Source organism: Doryrhamphus excisus, linkage group LG1 (assembly GCF_037039965.1).
Source record: "Doryrhamphus excisus strain RoL-2023G ecotype Guam linkage group LG1, RoL_Dexc_Guam_v1.1, whole genome shotgun sequence".
NCBI lineage: Eukaryota > Metazoa > Chordata > Actinopteri > Syngnathiformes > Syngnathidae > Doryrhamphus > Doryrhamphus excisus.
The window spans coordinates 24,586,192-24,599,764 of NC_136357.1; the positions used below are offsets into that span (position 1 = coordinate 24,586,192).

At 38.4% G+C, this 13,573-nt stretch overlaps 1 protein-coding gene across 4 annotated transcripts in view; it reads right to left on the reverse strand.

The window, feature by feature from the left end:
* arnt2 (aryl-hydrocarbon receptor nuclear translocator 2) overlaps positions 1-13,573 on the reverse strand; it is a 51,325-nt gene that overhangs the window by 9,043 nt on the left and 28,709 nt on the right. For 3 of the 4 annotated variants that reach the window (XM_058078312.2, XM_058078311.2, XM_078792555.1), the window contains 4 exons: positions 10,627-10,703; positions 8,453-8,587; positions 7,364-7,438; positions 2,985-3,136 (listed from right to left, as the gene is read on the reverse strand). In XM_058078312.2, the coding sequence (XP_057934295.1) occupies positions 2,985-3,136; positions 7,364-7,438; positions 8,453-8,587; positions 10,627-10,703 (439 nt within the window). Of the gene's footprint in view, positions 1-2,980; positions 3,137-7,363; positions 7,439-8,452; positions 8,588-10,626; positions 10,704-13,573 lie in introns of those variants that run through there. The other variant, XM_078792561.1, reaches the window with a different exon arrangement.

A 13,573-nucleotide genomic window follows, 5' to 3' on the forward strand; every position in this document is an offset into this window, starting at 1 on the left:
AGCATATTTTTTTGGACCATCACAGAAGCAACATGACTTGGAATGTCGGGAATGTAACATGAACACATGTAACTGATGCAAGTCCACAAGCAGCTAAACAAAGCAGTGACCTAGCCTGACGATGTAAAGTATTTTATTTTAATTAACTAACTTTATGGTCAGCGAATATAAAGTTAGTACCGAATATAAGCTTTTAATTGAGCGGGACCCAAATGCTGGGTTGTGTCTTTGTGGCTATGTTATTTGCCCTATATCAGGGGTGTCCAAACTTTTTCCACTAAGGATGAAATACTGAAAAATGAAAGGATACAAGGGTCACTTTGTATTTTGTAATGCAACACATTTGTCGATATTCTAAGACATCATATACATACATATACATATACATACAGTCATGGAAAATATTATTAGACCACCATGCATGGTACACCTTGTTTGGACAAATACAATGATGACATAAATAGAAGTTTAATCTTTTGGCAGTGCCATGCTATAGCTATTGATGTAATGGTTTTATTTCATTTGAACATGCATCAGATTACAATTGAATGCATCCCATAATCAGTTCCCAGTTCCACATGTCCAAAAGGAGTAGGAAGAAGCAAAGCTTATTAAATCCTACCCCTCCATCTGGTACTTTTACAATCAGTAACTGTTACATTTGTTCACTTCCTGCTTTCCTAATATAGTTTAAGGTGTTTTTTTCTTTTAATTTATTATTATTATTATATTTTGTCCCGTACCGAAGTAGGAGGTGATATGAGCATCCAATGCCATAATGGGTACCATAGTAAGTGTCAATATAGTGATATATATAGCACATCATGACTGGTTCAAGACTCTTCATCCTTGTATTTAGCAAACATCAACTGCTTGTATTGTTTCTTGTAAGAACTTAAGTGATAAGTAAGTCTAAAAATTTGTTCTTTTTGCCCTGAATTGTAGACCCTGCTGTTACTGTACCATTATTGATGTGCTCTATTGTCTTTGCAATATTGTCCCCGTAATGTACAGTCAATGAAGACAAATTCCAAAATCAAATCAAACTCATCTCATGTGATCTAATCTAATCCTGGTCATCTTGAATTTAACAGCGTTTCTCACAGTTTTTATGAAATTGCTGGCACTTTTTTAGCCCCATGGCGTGTTATTTAGCAGTTACACTAAATAAGAAAGTCAGCAACATGTAGATTGCTTTCTTTGGGCACTCCATCCCACAGATGTACATAGTACAAATGGTCTAGTTTGTGTATACTGTTCGAAAACCGAGTTTGATGAATAGTTTTTGTACAATATTATGGTGTCTGCATCGGAGTCCAAGAGTCGTCACACGGAGTCTGAACATTTTCTAATGATGTTGCACGCTTGATATTCTCAGAGCCACCTGAAATAATATAAGCAAGTAGGACTTCTTCACTTCCCGCTCAAATATAGTAAGTGAGTGCCAAGCGACCATGACCTCATCAGTTCATCACTGGGTCCAAATGGACATTTGTACCAGATGCTAGACAAGTCATTTCTGGCATTCCTGGAAGGTTACACAAGAAGAACGTGACAGATGTGAGGCTACTGTGACCTTGACCAAACCATCACCTAAAATTCGCCATAGTTTTCCCAATTTGTCCTACATTATACAGTGTATATCCACATTTAAGCCGACATTCAAAAAATTTCTCGTTTGTCAATTGGTTCCAGACCCGACTGCAATAAATGAATAGCCGCCATGCCGGATTCCTTACTTATAAATGGAATATTTTGTCATTAGAACACAGAAAACTGGTTTACAACATTTCATTCATTCATTTTCTACCGCTTATCCTCACGAGAGTTGCAGGGGGTGCTGGAGCCTATCCCAGCTGTCTTCTGGCGAGAGGCCGGGTACACCATGGACTGGTGGCCAGCCAATCACAGTACACATATAGACAAACAACCATTCACACTCACATTCATACCTATGGACAATTTGGAGTCGCCATTTAACCTAGCTTGTTTTTGGAATGTGGGAGGAAACCGGAATACCCGGAGAAAACCCACGCATGCACGGGGAGAACATGCAAACTCCACACAGAGATTGAACTCGGGTCTCCGAGCTGTGTGGCCTGCGCGCTAACCACTCATCCGCCATGCAGCGGCCTTCTAAGTATATATTTTTTTATATTATTAGAGCTCCCTAGACATGGCATAACACCCCTATAGTGACCTTTACACTAGACATAAGAGAAAATAAGCCATATAAGAAATAAAATAAGACTGGTGCTAGTGTGTGTTCCTGGAGCGGACTGGAAGTGACGTCCAGAGTTCAGGGTCACAGTAGTTGCCGCATCAACTAATTAATTAGTAATTTTTTTTTTATTATTCTTGGCCTAATTAAGGCATAAAAAATACAAAATTAACTAAAATACAAATACAGTTTAAGGGACGTGAGTGATTTGTCGTCTGCACTGGCTCATAGCAGAGATTTAAGTGATGTGTCATTAGTTTTCGGAAAGGAAGAAACATCTGGGGATGAAATAGAGACGGTGCAGAACATGGAATTAAGCTGTATTCATCACAACCACCGGTAATGGGACTGTTTTGTTCCCTGTAGGAACAAAACATTTTGGCATGACTACTATTTTCCTAAAAAATAAACCAAACAAAGTTGATGAGTTAACTCCAGTGTTTGCTCACTAACCCAATATGAGAGCCGTCGCTCGGCCGACACCATTTGGGAAATGCTCCCTATCCCTAATGCTCCTTCAGGTGATCGGAAAAAATTCCCGCAACGTAAATTAAATGTAGTTTTTACTAATTTTAATGTACGCTTTCAAAAACTGAACAAACAATAATATTACAAACAAAAATATTCTGGCAATTTATAAACTGCACAAAAGAAAATGGATGGATGCTAAACTACGTATATATCCTTTTCCTTAAAAAAGCTAATCAAAGTTTGAACATGTTACTTTACAAGTAGAAAAGATGTGTGGGTAAGAGTCACTTACTTGACATTTGTGTTGGTGCAGATGATATACTCGATCTCATCAGAGTAGGGGTTCTGGAAGGTAAAACTGCTGGTTCGGATCAGCATCCACTCTCTGTTTTTCATGCGGAAACGGTACATCACCGACAGAACTTGACCCTTTAGCTTCACCACCTGAATAACAAAAGCCAAGAATCAGGATGGATGTTTTAGATAATGCATTCCAATTTGACTTAGGTACACAGTTGGCAGCATGTTCATGTGCGTGAAAACACAATGTGTCCAATGCAGAGGCGTCCAAACTTTTTCCATCAAGGGGCCACATAATAAAAAATAAAAGGGAAGGGTGTGGGGTTTTTTTGTCCATGGAACCCAAAATTCTTGGCTGTACCCCTACCACTACGGGTGCAACTATACACAAAAATTTAGATTCAAATATCACTTTCAGAGAATGAATGTTCAGGTTGGGATTGAGAGTTGAAGTTTCACTTTGACATACGGAAAGGGAAAGTATTTGATATTATTTGAATTAGTACGGGGGGGATTTCATTCATTTATTTTCTACCGCTTGTGCTGGAGTCTATCCCAGCTGTCTTCGGGCAAGAGGCGGGGTACACCCGCGGTGTGTTGCAGGGTCCTCCGGCAACACAAAGCTGCCTGTCTGTAAATCATGTGGCGGAAAAATATATCGGCGAACCCACGCGCGTATCGGCCGATACCGATTCAAGTAAAGAACGCAAACATTGATTTATCGGCCGGCCGATGTATTGGTCGATCCTTATATGACACAGCCGACTTAGGAGCAGTCATGATTTTGATCGGTCATGAACGAACTAGTTCTTTTTTGTGAACGGAATGAATGAGGTCAACGCACCTCAAATACCCCTTCAGTTGCAAATGCTTTTTTTGATTGGCTGGTGAGTCAGTTCACTGTTCCTTTTGCAGGGCGGGGCTAATTATATCTCATATTTGTTTTTCATTTAGGGTGCATTCTTTTTTCAAGACACATTTATCTAAATATTTTCTTTATATCTTAATTCATATTTGTTGAGTATTTTCTTTTTCTATTGCACAAAGCACATTTAATATTTAATATAATATATACTTGATATTTAGGGCTATAGGGTTTTTTTTTACATTTCATTCATTCATTTTCTACCGCTTATCCTCATGAGGGTCGCAAGGGGTGCTGGAGCCTATCCCAGCTGTCTTCAGGCAAGAGACGGGATACACCCTGGACTGGTGGCCAGCCAATCACAGGGCACATATAGACAAACAACCATTCACACTCACATTCATACCTATGGACAATTTGGAGTCACCAATTAACCTAGCATGTTTTTGGAATGGAAACCAGAGGAAAACATGCAAACTCCACACAGAGATGCCCAAGGGTGGAATCAAACTTGAGTCTCATAGCTCTCCACTGCAGGTATTTCCTGTATTTGGTTTGCATTCTCTTCCCCCGCCAGCTCCAATAGAATATGGAACAATAGAAGAAAGATGTTAAATAACCCATGGATGTAAATGTGGGTGTCACTGGGTGTCTGTAGCCAACCCTGTTATTGCGTTGAGCTGTCAATAAATTAAAAAACTGAAGGATTCGATCTGAGCTAAAATGACTTAGAAATAAAATACAGATGGAGTTGGGGCCATCATTTCAGTCCACGTAGGCATTTTTCACATAAGCGTTGCACACTTGAACTTAAGTAGACTTTACCCAGATGAGCTGCGTGTGACAAGGCAAACGTCAACGTCAGCCAAGGCAGACATGAAATGGATTTTTCTGTGCCAGCTCCCAAATCCTAAGATCACAACCCATTGAACCAGCATGTGAAGAGAGTCCTTCCCGTAAATCAACAGCATTTGCTGATGATTTAACCCCGCGGCGACCCAACCGGGCTCTTTGATACACTTTTTCATATTAATACATTTTTGCCAGTGTTCATATTAATGGTATTTTCTTTGTATTGGCTTGGATTAAAGTTCTTCTTCTCATAAAGGTTACATATACATTACACACAGAGGATCATATAAACCAAGATTTTTGCTGTGATCTCATGTTGCCATCACATGAGATGATACCTCTGACTACCTGTTGATAACTAATAAGGCATCAAAATAAACTTTGTTGTAATTTACTGACATATCTGTGTTTCTTTTTAAACCAGGAGATCCCATGAAGTATATTCATTTTCTACCGCTTATCCTCACCAGGGTCACAAGGATGCTGGAGCCTATCCCGGCTGTCTTCGGGTAAGAGGCGGGGTACACCCTGGATTAGTCACCAGCCAATCACAGGGCACATTTAGACAAACAACCATTCACACTCACATTCATACCTATGGACAATTTGGAGTCGCCAATTAGCATAGCAATAGCATGTTTTTGGAATGTAGAGGATGCACAGGGAGAACATGCAAACTCCACATGGAGACGGCAAAGGGTGGAATCAAACTCTCCTGTCTTGGAGCATTTTGATCATTAATTATTGAACTATTGCAGTTCTTTATATTGCGGTTTGGTAGCCATTAACTGGTACCAAGAGACGGGAGCATATAACCCCTCCCCTGGCCTCTTTGCATGGTTTGCCTGTTACTTACAGGATCAAGTTCAAATTTGTTCTCTTGCTTTTTAAATTGCTGAATGGCCTGGCTCCCTTGTACTTATCTGACTTACTGACTGTTTACGTTACCACTTCAGAGTTATGAGGTCCAGCTCACAGCTCCTTTTAACCACGCTTCGATCGAAATGTTAAATCTCGGGGTGTCGCAAGTCTTTGGAATGGCCTGCCCGTTAAAATTAGATTTGCACTGGAGCATTTTAAATCCTTATTGAAATCTTACTTTTATGGTCTGGCTTTTAACACGGGTTAACATTTCTATTAGTGTCATTACTTTGTTACCTTCAGCTGTACAATTTATTATTATTCTAGATTGTTTATAATTGATTTCAAGTAATCGAGATGCCCATATAAATATATATTTCCTGCTCGCATAACAATGACATTGTTCTTTCATTTCTGATCAACATTTGCAATAAAATGGACTGGCATAATTATTACATAAGATTCAGCTCCGGAATCCTCCCAGTCTCTCTTCAATTTTCATTGTTCTCACAAACACAAAATGCAGGTTTAATGTAAGAGGGAATACAGTAATCCCTCATTTATTGGTTGATTGCGGTTTATTGGTTCCTGACCTGACCGTGAAAGTGAATTTCTAAATGGAATATTTTCATAGTTAGAGCATACAAAAATCTGTTTGCGACATTCTCAATATAGATTTTAACTAGGGATGTCTATCAATTACAATATTTAATTGTGATTAATCACATTTTGTCCATAGTTAAGTCATAATTAATCCCATTTAATCACAGATAAAATTGTGTTTATTGATAATAGGAATAAAACTCTCTTTGTGGTAAAGGATTCAATAAGCAACTACAATGACACGTACATATAATGTATTTATTCATACAATTTTGGTAGTATGGGAGATTAATGCAAGCAGCGATTTGTGTCTGCACCACATTTTGCTCCTGAAATAAGTTGATACAAAGTGTATAAAAGTAGAGTAAAATGTTTGTGCATCTATGTATAAATCTACAAATCTCCTACTACTTTCTTTGTTCACATAGAAAATTGTGGCGTTGATGACTGTGACTGAATGAGCTGTTATCAGATTGCAGGAAATATGACTCCTCTCTGTGACAGAGATGTTTTCTCACTCATGCACCAAAAATACTTTTTTTCCGTTTAAATGCATCATATTCTCCTCCGAATTCCCGCGTGGCACGCATTCAAAATAAAAGTGAGAAAGCCTTTCTTTCATCATTCATTTACTCATTAACAGCGGTCATGACAAGATTGCGGCTGGAGCACACCTCCACAGACCCAGTTTACGTTCTTTACTCCAACACACACGTCTTTAACTCTCACATGAGTACACAACACCCTCTAGTATTGGAGTAGTAAATACAATAAAACACGCAATCAGGAAAAAGCCCAAAGAAACAAACAAACATACAACAGAGCACCAACAGATCGCTTTAATACACCACAAGGACACAGAACACAATGTATGTTGATACTGTTAAAAAAAATTCAAAATTGTAGATATATATTGGAATACTGTACTGCATATGAATACTTTAATCTGCAATCTACTTAAAAACTGTGGACTTTAACAATGGTGCATGTACAGTATGCTGTACATTTAACCTTTACTACTGTACGTATGACCTATTTATAAATGATTAATGACGAATAGTGAATGAGGTGTGTTTTTGGTGAAAAACATGTCGGAATATCTGCAAATTTGTGAGGCCAGGAAAAATGAATAGCGAAGGTGCTGACTGGGATCCACTGTGTGTATGTATGTATCAAGATGATGAAATTACCTGTTGAAAGCTTTCTCTCAGGTGACTCTGGTCCTCGGGGTGGCAAAACTCCAGAATGTCTTTCCCCAACAGGTCCTTGGAAATAGAAAATAATTGTACATTTAAAACATATAATGAAGTGAGAAGAGGATATCATGATACTCATATTAATACTATGGGGTGTCATCATGGGGAGTGCAATATCAGCGAGTATTTCATTCAAAGTCCGTCTTCGCTCCAACACGTAGCCAAAATGTCGACTATTGAGCTAATGCACACCCACCGTTTTGAGTGCAACACCCAGGTACTGACAGTATACTGTATTTTTCCATACTGTGAGCGCACAAAGATAAAGTACTCAAAAGTTTTCAATTTAGCTAAGAGACAACCAGTGTGCAAAGTACCAGATTTGCTGTAAGGGTATTGTTTTAATGTTTTACGATATATCAGAACGAGTTCTTTAGGTAGTTCTCTAGCTTATGACAATGACTTTGTTGGTTTTTTTTTAATAAAAACTCTTAATGCCAAATTGATTTTCTGGCTATTGTCCTCCATGCTAGTTTAAATCTGTGTTTCTCTGGACGGAGTAGCGAGGCAAACCTCCAATAGTGCTTTCCAATTAGTGTTCCAAAGCTCAGCGCCTGCAGCAGAACGATGCTGGATTGTTCCTCGTCCTCGTCGTCTGTGCTGCTTAGCATTACACCAACAACTGAGAAAATGTTCTCTCTTCCTCATTTACTACTACACCGTTTTTTGTGTGTTTTTTTTTAACTGAGCTTCAGGCCAGCCTAGTTTCTTGATATCATGGCGTCTGTTCTTAGAACTCATTCAATCTCAGCCAATTTTCTTCAACACCTCCAGTACCGACCATTATAGACGATTTTTCAAGGCACACAGAACATTGTGTTCTATGGCTATATAAGCATAGAACGTATAAGCATAGAAAGATTAGACTCTAGTACTTCATCAGAAAAAAACTTTTGTTTCTACCATATGTTTCAGGAAAATATCAGTTCCCAACAAGAAAAGGTCTTTTTGTGAAAACATATATGCAAAGGCAGGGAACTCTGTTAAGCATTTTTTTACTTCAGCATAGTTTCCCTCGCTTACCTGAGGCTGATAACCAATGACATTGATGCAGCGCGGGTCGACAAATGTGACGACGCCATCGGAGTTGTGGCGTGACAAGAACTCTGTGGGTACGGCAAGGCCGTTCATATCCATGGAGACTGGCGAGCTTGTCACCTGACGGTAGAGTAGAGCATATTTACATCGGTTATTTCATCATCAATTTGAAGGACTTTAGGGGTTAGGAAATTATATTTAGAGTTCATATTGTGGACATTTTCCAGACATTAAATCCATTATATTTTTAATGTACTAAAAATTCATTTGGGACCATCTGTGTGTATCAAGCTGGTGCGCCATGGAACGGGGAGGTAAGGTTTACATTAGAGGGCGAAGTTACTGAATATATCAATATTATGGACTGCAGCCATAAACACTACACTACAGTAATCCCTTGGCATTTTCTGAATTTTGTGACTTCACTTAACCACAGTTTTTCAAAAATATATTAAATAAATATAAAATAAATAATAAATAAATATAAAATAGGCTGCACGGCGGTCAAGTGGTTAGCGTGCAGACCTCACAGCTAGTAGACCAGGGTTCAATCCCACCCTCGGCCATCTCTGTGTGGAGTTTGCATGTTCTCCCTGTGCATGCGTGGGTTTTCTCCGGGTACTCCGGTTTCCTCCCACATTCCAAAAACATGCTAGGTTAATTGGCGACTCCAAATTGTCCATAGGTATGAATGTGAGTGTGAATGGTTGTTTGTCTATATGTGCCCTGTGATTGGCTGGCCACCAGTCCAGGGTGTACCCCGCCTCTCGCCCAAAGACAGCTGGGATAAGCTCCAGCACCCCCGCGACCCTCGTGAGGAAAAAGCAGTAGAAAATGAATGAATGAATGAATATAAAATAAATAAATATGAAATAAATATATTAAATATAGTAAACCGTGGACCTTTGTGGTGGAATACAGCACATACAGTATATTACATATATATATGTATATATAGTATTTAAGCAAATTTTACCTGTTTAAATCTGTTTTGAATGTCTAACTTTTTAGACCTGACTGCTGTGCCCCACTTTTAGCCTTGTTTTTAGCTCTGAATTAATGTTGAATTTTAATGCATCTTTTACTCTGTTTTTTTACTCAACTCTATTTTTCTTCACTGTAAAACATCTTTGAGTATTTTGAAAAGCGCTATACAAATAAAATGTATTATTATTATTATTGACATATTAAGCATTTTCAAGCAAAGGAATGGCTAAATACAGGACCACTCGGCCATTGTGAGGCTAGTATAGTTGATATATAGAAGATAGTATTCTTCACAGGTCACTAGGTATATAGTAACCACTGCAGGAAGCACTATACAAAACAGGAAGTAAAAAAAGAACAAGTCTTATTTATGTCTAATATGGCTTATTTTCTCTGATGGTAAACACACCCAAAAGCCCTTTGACACCGTTAGCACATTTAGCTACTGATGACGAAGCATCAGGAGCAACTGGGGGTTCAGTATCTTAACCCAAGGATACTTCGACATTATCATGGGAAAACGGAGAATGGAAAACGCAACATTCAGGTTGGGAAGGCCATGCCGCCCCGATGATGTGTACATTACTACATTGGGTAATAGGAGTGTAAATGTGACTATAGGGGAGTTATTTCATGACTAGAGAGCTCTAATAATGTTAAAAAGTGTATTTAGAAGGTTTTCAATTCTCTAAACAACAAAAACATAAATAAAACATTTTTATAAAGACATACATGTCATGAATCAGGTCAAGAATTAGTAGTGTTGTTTATAAGGGTTTATTATTCCTATTCCTGTTTTTTAGCTACTCATTTTTTGTGCATTTCCTCCCAGCTCTTGCACTGCTCCTACTGCACCTTCTGATGGAAATTCTTTTTCAGCCGTAGCTTTTATTAATAGTATTCTGCTCTGAGCAAGCCAACACAAACTGAAACTTTTGCCAACCTCGCCTCTGCATCTGGGTTCTAACCCAAAATCCATACGTTACATAAGCAGCATTGTAATGCTAGTTAAAGTCAAATATTAAATGGGTATATGTGTACTATATACTGTATAGCACATTTGCTTCCGAAATGATAAATTCAGGACTTTGTAAACATGAAAACACACATTGCTATGGTTTTGTTTGTTTTCTCAGAGGCGTTACTGCAAGGATCCAAATGACTGCACACACCTGCAGTCTTCCAATGGCCACGAGGCAGTACTTCCCAGTCTGGCCTGCCTCTGTGTCCTCATCTGGTACTGTCATACCTGGAGGGGTGGGGGGAGAAGACAGTCTGGTGTGAAAAAGCCATTATTGCAAACATTTATCTTTCCTGTTGCCATTTGACCTTTAAAACAACGTGTACCAGTCTCTTCTAAAATGATATATTAGTCACATGTTCACCATGACTCCTCCATACGGTACCTCAGAGGGAAATTCATTCTGGGGCCACATATGGATATGTGGTATCCATATTTAAAGAGCCGTGATTGCATTGGAATAAAAAGCAGCGTGTGCTTGCTGGGAAAGGTACATTAAAGTCAGACACACTATATATCCACGGAGGTGGGGAGAACCACATTGTCATCCATATTTAAAGCGCAGTGATTGTATTGGAATCAGAAGCCGCCATTAATGTCGGACATACTGTGACTGCACTCAGTAAACGCGGAGTTCATATACAAGTCAGAAGTCTGGGGTCTCCAGCCTAACCACAACTTCTCCTCCTAAACACTCTTCAAATCGCTTTCCAAAGGGTTTATTCATTTATTATCACCCATAAAATTAGAAAGTGGGATCCAAAGAAATACAGCTGGAATAGGTGCACATTCTGGAAGATCTAGAAAGTTTTCTGTGCGGGTTACTGTGTGTAGCTGATCTGTAGGTGTCCACAATTTAAAACAAAAGGCTGAAAAATTAATTTAAATTTAAAGAAAATTAGTTGCTGTAATTCCAGAGAAATATTTAGAAATATTTAAGTTTTGACATTAACATCATCAAAATATGATATCCTCTTAAACCAGGCACTCCTTCATATTTTGTTTTTTTTGTTATTGGCTGAGGATTTGAGCATAGCTTTGTTTTAAATATAATTTTTGACCCTTTCTATATAAAATATTATTTATGACCCTTTCTATATTTGTTTAGAAAATAATGCCCCACTTTATTGAAGCGTTTTTTTTTTTTTAGATCAAATTTAGATCTGCCATCGGCTAAGGGTGATGGAAAAAAATCGGTATCGGCCCAAAAAAACTATATCAGTCGATCCCTAATTCAACGTAAATATATTGGGATATGAGTTGTTGGTCCATATCACCCAACCCACAGCAACCAGGAAGTGAAAAGGCATCTCGCCGTGTTGCAGGAAGGAGGTTACACATTGAAGGGAAATTTTAATGCATGCACACATGTACACACGCGTGTGTGAACACACACACACACACACAGTGAAAATAAATAGTTAATTGTGTTATATTTGTAAATAAAGGGGAAAAAGGTAGAAACAAAGTTATTCTGATGAAAGATGAGAATCTTTCTTTAGGTATAAACCATGGCTATATTACCCAAGACCACAATGTTGTGTCTTGAAATATTAGACAAAATCATCAAAAATGGCTGGGATCAAATGAGTTTAAACGTTTAAACTCTAATAATTCAATGTACTGCATATAGTAAAGCATCTAACACGTTAAAGGGCCCAGATGCACGTATGGATCGGTTTCTAATCAGTAAACATGTTAGAAATTTCCCATAGTTCATCAGATCATCTCCAAATGGAAGCATAAATAATCACTTCTTTCATCGTCTTGTTTCTCCAGGACGGCACACACTTGAATGAGGAGGCAATGAGAGCAGCATCATTGCACCATGTGCAACCTTGTTTGTCCGCATTGCATGCCTTCTTCCCAAGTTTATGACTGCGTGTGCAGATGACAACCGTTTGCCAGCAAACATGTGCCCGGGACATTCCAAAGAAATATTGCTGGCGTAAGGAATCTGTGTCAGCAAACACACATGTGGTATGTGACTTCACACAGATATGTTCAAGGCTTTGCGTGATGTTCGCTTTCACAACACAAGTATAAGCCACATTGCTCACATTGTCAGATGGTTTTCCATTAGCTTCTTATAAACAAGACAATGGAAAAAAAAAAAAAAGACACGGATAAAATGATTATTCATCTTCCCAGCACATATATGCTTTTCGGAATGGGACACATTATTTGTTGTGCACATATATTTAAAAAAAAAAACAACAACCTCAACACTTTTGTTTTTGTTCCCATCTTTTATGAGCTGAACATTTTGTACGTACACAAAAGGACAACTGGTGTTGACAAATGTGTCTAAGATAAGATGAGATAAGGTGCCGCATGTCAAGATGCTGATTAGACAGCATGATTATTACACAAGTGTACCTGCGGCTGGCCACAACAAAAGGCAACTCCAAAATCACACAGCACAATGCCACAGATGTAATGCTGAGGGAGCGTGCAACTGGCATACCGACTACAGGAATGGCCAACAGAATGAAATGACCATTTCTCTTCCATAAGTCATCTCCAACTTGGCAGTACAGTAATCCCTCGTTTATTGCTGTTAATTGGTTCCAGATCTGACCTTGATAAGTGAATTCTTGATTTATAAATCAAATGTTGTCATAGTTTTCAAAATTCTAACACGTTTTTACCATTACTAGAGCCCTCTATACATAAAATAGCACCCCTACAGTCACCTTTACATCTGTGTATTGTGAAATATGAAATAAAGCCTGTTGTTTCGGTGATCAAGTCTGGTACTTGTGTGTCTCACACAACATGGAAGTAACATTAGTACATTAGCTTTTTACCGAATACAATTTTATGCTTGAAATGCTTAATTCTGTCCCAAAATATGTAAATTTACTTAAATATGTAACATGTACTTACATTTCTGGACTAGTGATAGGCCATATTGAACATATCATGATTTGTAAATTAATATATTTTAATTTGAGGCACCAAGCGGCGAGGGATTACTGTACATTTACTGTACACGTTTTTGAATGATACACTACATACAGTGCGACCTTGGTTAACGTCGAAAATACAGAGCAATTTTGTTGCGGTTCATGTACATTTTCCTGGTAGCGTACATT